At 43.2% G+C, this 8,536-nt stretch overlaps 1 protein-coding gene across 1 annotated transcript; it reads right to left on the bottom strand.

Annotated features, from left to right (window-relative positions):
• Positions 1-404: 404 nt before the first annotated feature.
• LOC120940174 (protein QNR-71-like) lies at positions 405-8,536 on the bottom strand. The gene is made up of 10 exons (XM_040352861.1): positions 8,434-8,536; positions 6,278-6,421; positions 4,725-4,868; positions 4,488-4,646; positions 3,924-4,082; positions 2,669-3,019; positions 2,403-2,579; positions 2,225-2,324; positions 1,418-1,623; positions 405-496 (listed from the first exon to the last, which is right to left on the bottom strand). Exons 1-10 carry the CDS (start codon positions 8,504-8,506, stop codon positions 405-407), a joined length of 1,605 nt encoding a protein of 534 aa, XP_040208795.1. The 5' UTR covers positions 8,507-8,536.

The following is an 8,536-nucleotide window of genomic DNA, read 5'->3' as shown; positions in this document are numbered from 1 at the left end:
AGTGTAGCCCAACACATTTGTATGCCACTGGTGAGGCTGGCACCACACATTTGAAGTAAAGGCTAGTGTTGAGTAAAGATACTTGCTGTATAATCCTAAGGTGCACAGCCCAGAGTATTGAGCCTAGACAAGAGATGGCAGTGGCCAGTTTAGACTGAACTGCTGTTATTGGCAGGCGATCTACATGCATGGCTAATAAGATTAGGTAAAAGGAGCAAATATGGCATGTCAGGTGGGTAGTGCAGACGTAGTACAAGATTAAACTAGGAAGGGAAAGCCAATGCCTTTCTAAAGATCAGCTAGTCTTACTAGTTACAGAAACTAGTCCATTGTGTCATCTCAAGAAGGCAAGCTATGCCATCAAGTCTGTACAAAAAAAAAAAAAAAAACCCGAGCTGAAGCACTCACCTGTACAGAAGAACACCAGCCACTGCTGCAACAAGGACCACCAATCCAAATATAGCCAGGACTACAGAGGTTGTTTTTGTTCCAGATCCTAGAAGAGAAAAAGCTTTAGGCTTATCCCTCAAGGCACAAGTAGGATTTTCTAGTCTTAAATACCTACATGTTATTGCTAGCTTGTCCTCCCGATTTATGCAAGGCAACGCTTGCCATGGCGCTGTATCCTTGGTCCTGCAGTATTGGGTCATATACATCGCTTTTCACATGTCTAGAGTAAGGTGCCACAAAGCTACCCGTGTGCATGCACTGTCACAATCCTTGTGACTACAGCTGTAAAGTAGCAGATTTAAACTTGGGAAGGTATTTCAACACTTCATAATGGCCAGTGTTCCGGCGCTAAAGACTACTGGTGTGAACTAGCCAAGACATGCAGTTCCGATTCAGGTCTTGGGACATCAAGGATGAGCTCCAGCGTGTTCAGTGCCCACATGCAGAGCCTGCCAGGAAGTCAGCGCTGTGCTAATCACAGGCAGTGAGACATTGTCCCAATGTGCGGCTGCAGAGAGCAGGAAATGTCTAACTGCCAGCGATTAGCGCAGTGCCAACTTCATGGTGGGCTCTGCGAACATGCTGGAGCTTATTCTTAGTTTAACAAATGGTAATGTGTTTTGGAATAATGCTTTAAGTACCTGCACTATAGCATACTAGAAACAAATGCATAATGAGTGTCCATGCAAAGTCATTTAGCTGCCTTGGTAAAATGCACAAGCCTATTCTTCACCCAACTGGTCTCGCTTGCAAATACACTCAAGCTCTTTTTTTTTTTTTAAGTCTTACTGCCTTCATTGGGCCCTTAATGCATCTCTAGCTACCAAATAGCCTTATTGTCCTGCATAACACTAGTCAGTGTGCTCCAGTACTGTCTGCACGGCTTCACCAACAAACCCCTCTACACAGCAAGGTCAATAGTGCCCCCCCTCCAGTTTTAACATTACACCCACCACATTACTATTACCTGCATCTACATAGACCAGAGTACTGGCAAGAGCCAGACTTGCATCATCACTTAGGGTAATATTGACACAATAGGATCCTGGTTCTGCAAATGTTCTTCGTAGGGTCAAGAGGCACTGGTCTGAAGCTGGAATTGGATCACATACCATGTTCTGAGGAATCATGCAAGAAGCATCTGAAACAATTGTGCAGGCATCTGTAGGCATGCTGGAAGACAAACAATATCATTAGAATACTGAAGAACAGGAGTCTATACCTCCCAACTCTGAGATGGGAATGAGGGATACCTATTAGCAAAAGTATGCAAGCATAGGACAAGCCCCCCTTAAGGAGAATTGCGGATTTAGCCAATAAAGTGTCACACACACCCCCCCCCCCCCCAGTGCTTTACCACTACTATTCATCTCTATTGGAATTTACAAATGCAGCCATTTAGAAATTGGATGAAAGGTTTAGCACTGGGAAACACTTTTGATAGAGTAGTACATTTTGTATACAACTATATAGATCAGACCAAAATGAGGGACAAATAAGGAAATGGTTCCAAATCAGGGACAGTTAGGAGCCTAGGCAAAGAAGATGTCATGGGGGCCAAACTAAAACCCTAGTTTGCCTGCAGTGAACTAGTATAATTGTGCTGTCAATACTGTGCACTGTCACTCCACATGTAGCTCTGATGCAAGGGAATATGCCAGTAGAAGAAAGCAATTGGGGCAGATTCAGCTTGCAATTGAAAAGCAGCACTGTAGACTGCAGTATAGCCACATTCCATCTCAACCCATCTATACATCAAATGCCCCATACCTACCTGCCTTCACAGGACACCACAAAATCAATTACAGAATTTTCAGTCTGGGAGGGCACTTGGATGGTGTTCATTTCAATAATATTCATACCAAGGATGCCATCTAAATGAAAAAAAAAAAAAGTTAAACATTTAGGCCACATTCTAATCCATGAAAAAGATCTGAATGCTTTCCACCTACCTACAACTGTAATTTTTCCATTATAGTAGCCATATCTGTAGATAAAGCACCCAGGTACAGAGGTAGTTGTCAGTACAGTTGAATGGGTAGTGGGGATAGCATGGGTAGTAGTATTCTGTTCTTCTGTAGTTAGTGGAAAGGTCTCAGTTATGAAGGGTGGCACTTCGGTGATGTTACCTTTTGGACACAACAGTTATTTTAATCCTTGTTGCACAAGAACACACTTAAAGAAGCAAAACAATTACAGGCCACACACACACACCTACCAGTTGTGTTTGTAGTTGTATGGGGTGTGGTGGTTGTTGGCATCTGTGTAGTTGGCGCTCTTGTTGTAGGTGTAACGGGTTCACAGGGTCCTGGAATGGCAGCTTTGATGGTTAGGTTCAGACTGAAGTTTCCAAGCAAGGTGTAAGTATGAGTGGAGACTGGGTTATTGGACACAAAGGAGCCATTGCCATCACCATAGGTCCAGTTAAAAGACAGGATAGATTTGTTGAGGTAGTGGCTCGGATCATGGATTTTAACATCAAATGAAATTGGAGAATCTTTGATATAGATGTGGTCAGAGGAATTCTTGTCATTTTTCTGGGAAATGTTCACATAGAAAGGAATTTGATCTGAAGAGAAGAAACAGTGAGCCAATACATGCAAGAAGTGAGGTTTCTGTACACAAACATCCACATTGCATTTCACAGAAATCTGTGCTGAAGCGCATAACACCATTATAGTAGGACTGGTGTAGAAATTGTACGCCATATTTGCAAACCCCCCGTGCTAAATCTACCCTTCAAACATGCATCAAAACATCTTTATGGATGCTGGGTGTGAAAATAAATGATCTTTAAGTAGAAAGAGGCAAAATCTAGGGAAGAGAAAAAAAAAAAAAAAAAAAAACACGAGGGGGGGGGGATCTCTGCATTGTCCCCATTGGTAGACCCCCCTACTTTCCTGGGGAAAGACAACTATGCATTTCTACCCCCCCAGAATATTTGCACATTTCTCCCCCCAGACTATTGCTGCAGGAATACATGTGCTCCCACTGTGGAGACTCTTCAAATTTAGAGTCTGCAGGATGCCTTGGCGGGGCCTGCAGCTTATGCATGCATTTGCAAATGTGTGCTACTAAACCCCTGTTTTTGACGCATACTGTTAGACAGGTTAATTCAGTTGGTCACAGGCTGGTTGGCAAGTTAAGCTTGGAAATTCTTTGGTTTTATTTGACATGTATGGCCAACACCACTTTAACCCAGGTGGTAATGGAGTGTGGACAATTTCCATTTGGGGTTATAAGTCAGCTTTCTTGCAGTCATAGTGGCAGGCAGTGTTGTCACCAATACCAAAATGAAGGAATTGCCAACAGAAAAGAAGAAGTTCCACAAAGACAGGATTCAACGTGTTCTCTACTTTGATGCACCATATGGATGCAGATAATTTAAAGCATGTTATATTTATAACTACATTTCCCAAGTCACCAGAACCAAGAATATGTACAGACAAGTTTCAATCAGCATCTTCACTTACCTGTTACAATGTACAGGCCACTTGCTTTAGCAACAGGGTAATGTCTGCGATTGCCTCTCCTAAAAACAGTCACCTCCATCATCTGTGCACCAGCTGTGATGTTTGTAGTATTTATTGAGAGAACAGCTGAAGATCTTCCAGTCATCTGATAGTACTGGCCTGGATATAGAAAACGCCTTCAGAAGCCAACCTCTTAAATTGCCCATCAAAATTTACACTTGCAGCATTCAGCCTAGTTCCCCCAGAAACATTTGGGTCTCAGGAAACCGGAAGAAAATACTTTAAAGACAATTTGCACATGAACACCGCATATCCAAATGTTATCACTTGCACGATATCCACAAAATGCCCAAACTAGCTGCCAAGTGACTGGCTATATTACTCTGTGTAGAAGGTTGCCCTTGGTTGTGCAGTATGGCAGGAGCCTGAATAGAATCTCTGCACAGATTCAGGGGAAAAGAACCCCCCCCCCCCCCCCAACCATACCTCAACTTGTCAAAGCTGTAATTCAGCCAGCCATTTTCTATGATATCTACATAGAGAATAACTAAGAATGATACCAACCCAGTGTTTGAAAGATGTAGATGAAGTTATGGTGTCTCCAGTCATGGTGGTGAGGAAATGGTCTTCCATCTGGAAACTGGTTTGAAAAACTGCAGTTTCCTTCATTACAGAACTGTGCCCATTTGGTCCAGTTATACACATACTGATCACTAAAGGAAGCTGAAATAAAGTAGGATTAGAGAAAGCTAGCCATCCCTACCTCTTGACAGTTATGGATAGAAACAGACATCTATATACCATTAGCACAGCCTCGTTGATAGACTATATCCCCATCTTCATTCTCCTTTTGACATCTGGGAAACTGCAGAGCCACAGAAAATGTAACATTTGACCCCATCAGTGCAGGACTGTCACTGGTCAAACGTGCCACTACTTTGCCACCTAAAAACAAAAACCCTGTGTTAGGTCAAGGCAGATTAAAGTAGCAGACTTCAATGTAATGAAAAAGGAATAACTGGCCACTTGTCAGTGACATGCTTCTGGTACATAAGTGATGAAGGTTGCTAGATTTTCCCCAACCAAGTCCTCAACTCTGCCCACCCGTCACTTATTAATTTGACACATCTTGTGTAGCACCCTGGTGTTTAGGCAGGTTGCTCCTAAATGCATCTGCCAGGTGTAGTTACCTTGGCTCATTGTTAGGCATCACTTGAGTTCACCACAAGTCTAGAATTGCTGCACTTCTCCTGCTAGGTAGCTGGCGACATTAAATACAAGAGCAAATCTCAGCCAATGGGCAGGGGTTTTCTCAAATCATTTGGCCTGATGGGAGAACCTATATATATTTGGGAGGAGTCAAGCGATTGGCGGTCTGTGCCACCACGATGGCTGTAAGCGTTTTACTGCTAGGCCAGTGTTTGGGCCTATCCTGGGCACATCTGGCTGCTAGGCTGTTTGAGGGCCTATCCAGAAGCAGGAGAGCAGTGCAGGATTGGGGCTTGCAATCCAGCCGGAATGGACAGTTCTGCCGGACGGAGAACCTCTCGCCACTAAAGAACCAGCTACCTTCTAATCGGGGACCACAGCGAGTAGCTGAAGCAAATATCAGAATTCTCACCAACCAAGGATGGTGAAGAATCAGGAAACTTCAGCAAGTATCAAGTCAGCAGAGGTTACGCTTGCAGAGCAGTCTTGTGTGCCAAGCTAGGTACCCAGCAGAGAAGCAGGGGGGGGGGGCACATGACGCTTAAGGACGGTACTATGATGAATATTTGAGGACCTCAAAAGATTCAGTGGCAGTGAATCTAGTCTAGTGAGACTGGGGGCTCAGTGGGTTGAAGTAAAAGAAGAGAGTAGTGGAAGTGAAGGAACTTTCACAACTTGTGTGTTTAGAATGTGGTCTCCTATGGCAACAGTTTCTACACATACAGATGTTGGGTCTTCCTGGCTGCCATTCCCTGCATGGCTGTCTCTTTAGAAGTCTTGGAGTCTACCAAAATAAAAAACTGCAACTGCCCAAGGGTGTTCTAGCCCCAACCCTCTTTAGTCAGAGGCCAGAGTTTAGTCCTAGTAATTGTATGACAAAAACTACAGACCTAGTAGGTTTCTGACAAGTATAGTATACATAACGCAAAGTTATGAGTAGGGCATGACTGGCTGGTTTGGCTTTGCCTTTTTCAGACAATAAGGTAATGCCTTTTGGGCAGTAGTCATTGAAGTGCTCACATTGGAAGACTTATGCATTTAGAAACACATGTCATGCCAGGTCCACTATAAAACGAAACATTGTATTTTGTACCTGAAAGCTTGTAAAAATAGTAATGAAATTATGGTGACAGCTTAGACATTACCTCTCCAACAGTTTTCCCATCTAGGATCTCCAGATTTCCAGGCAGGATAAAGCTCGTCATCCCAAGAGCTGCTGGCCGGGGACCAACCATGTACAAGGCGATTGTTATGGCCAGTCCTTCCAAACTCTGACACGTCTTGGAAACCTGTAGGAAAAACAATTTTAGCTCATGATATACCAAACCATGAAAAAAGGTTGATTGATGCCGACATGCATTACCAAACGTGTGAATCTGAAAGAATTGGTCAACCCTTACAAGTTGTGTCTTACCAGATTACAAGCATTTGCCACAGGAGTTATGCATGTACCATAAAAACATGTGGAGACTGACCAGTTGAGGAAAGTTTGGAGTTACTAGTATACCTCTTGGAACTAAACTATTAGGACAGTTACTTAGACCTAGAGAATCACAAGAATTGATGGCAGTCTAGTGGAACAGTTTACCCAGCCCACTTCCAACCAAATTTTAAATTAGCTGCAAAAGGCAGTCTATTAAAGTCACAGGATTTCAATAGAGTCAAAGACACTTGGCGAAAGGCACTAGTACTTATGCTGTAAATATATTTGCTTCCCTTCTGAAATTTTTTGGACTGACCCTTGCTTAAACTACATTAAAGAATTTCTCAAATATTAATCATTGCCAAACATCTGCCATTTTACATTGTTTCATGTGGTGGCCCAAAGTATTACAAGACGCATCAAAGCTTCCATGGCAAGTTTATAGTGGACTACTGAAATTTTAAATTGCAACTAGAATTTGACCGCTACCAATTTTGTAGCCACTAGGAAAGCTTGAAGTAGTCACAGAAACCAAAATTTAGGCCTAAACAAAATAAAAACAGTTCCTGGAATACTACTGACAGGAGCCTGCCTGACCCAAACCACATTTCCCTACACTTTCAGAGCACCGCTATACAGACACTATGGGGCTTATTTACTAAAGCTAGGACAGATAGATATTTTTCTCAAAAATCACTGCTCTTGTTTATAGCGCAAAACTATTAAATGTAGCACTTAAGCATCCCAACGCAAAACGTTAAACTTGCTTAAAGGGGGTTGGAAAGGTACAATCCCCCCCCCCCCCCCCCCCCCAACTAGCTTCCTCATCCTTTGATTTTGCTTTTAAATGTCCTTATTTCTTCTGAGAAATCCTCACTTCCTGTTCTGTCTGTAACTCCACACAGTAATGCAAGGCTTTCTCCCTGGTGTGGAGTGTCGTGCTCGCCCCCTTCCCTTGGACTACAGGAGCGTCAGGACGCCCAAACACACAGCTCATTTCTCCATCTGCAACATAGAGCGTCCTGACTCTCCTGTAGTCCAAGGGAGGGGGCAAGCTGTGAGGAGTTACAGACAGAACCGGAAGAGAGGATTTCTCAGAAGAAATAAGGACAGGTGCGCACCCTGAATAGCCAAGCAATCGGCTGCAACCTGTGCCATGTCCCAGAAGACTGCAGGGAGGGAGAAGGAGAACTTCGCTTGGAGTTGCCTAGGTGGCAGGAGCTGGGTACAAAAAAAAAAAAAAAAACCCACACAACACCCCACACCAAATGTGGAATGTCATGGGGGTTAGGAGTCCTTAAAGCAGAAATTCCACTTTTGGGTGGAACTCAGTTAACTTGAAAAGCACCAGAATTAAAACAGAGGCAAGTGCTGTTCAGGTTGTAAGGGTGTGCAGCAAACTTATCAGCAATCTTCAGGATTTAGCAAGCCACATAAACGCAAGGACCTACCTAAACAGATGCACAGATTACCAGCTCTCTGAAATAGAGACCCTTTTAGCACAAAGTATATAGGCACAGCCAGCTACAATTTAGAAAGGGATATAAAAAGCAGTGATTTCTACCTACAGGGAAGCCTAGAGTTATTACCAATATCCCCCGTTAGCGATCACCTCCGTTTCCATCACACACTCACAAGAGAAGATGCTGCATATCCAGGAATAGACTATTTTCTATGCAGAACCAATATAGTACATGGTCACTATTACACTATATAGGTGATGTAAACTCCAGAGCAATATCTATAGTCAGTTTTAGTCAACCGAGAAATTCTGTTATAGTTTAAACTACCTCACACAATTCAAAAGAAAGACCCTTTAACAATAAGCATATCCCATTAATTAAAAAAATAAAAAAAACACTTCAAACACAAACTCACGTGTTCCTGCCTGGGCAGCAGAGATCAGCCAGACACTGAGCACCAACCAACCCCTCACCACTGCAGCCTGCATTGCAAAAAGTGAATTGTTTCCTCTCCTTCC

Source organism: Rana temporaria, chromosome 5 (assembly GCF_905171775.1).
Source record: "Rana temporaria chromosome 5, aRanTem1.1, whole genome shotgun sequence".
Taxonomy (NCBI): domain Eukaryota; kingdom Metazoa; phylum Chordata; class Amphibia; order Anura; family Ranidae; genus Rana; species Rana temporaria.
The sequence above is the reverse complement of the archived record's forward strand: the minus strand, read 5'-3'. Positions and strand labels throughout refer to the sequence as shown.

Excerpts from the sequence above, each read along its gene's own strand:
- LOC120940174 (XM_040352861.1), bottom strand. The coding sequence starts at position 8,506 with ATGCAGGCTGCAGTGGTGAGGGGTTGGTTGGTGCTCAGTGTCTGGCTG. Across the intron at positions 4,869-6,277 it reads ATGGGAAAACTGTTGGAGAG|GTGGCAAAGTAGTGGCACGT; the intron begins GTAATGTCTAAG and ends TTTTGTTTTTAG. Across the intron at positions 4,647-4,724 it reads TCAACGAGGCTGTGCTAATG|CTTCCTTTAGTGATCAGTAT; the intron begins GTATATAGATGT and ends ACTTTATTTCAG.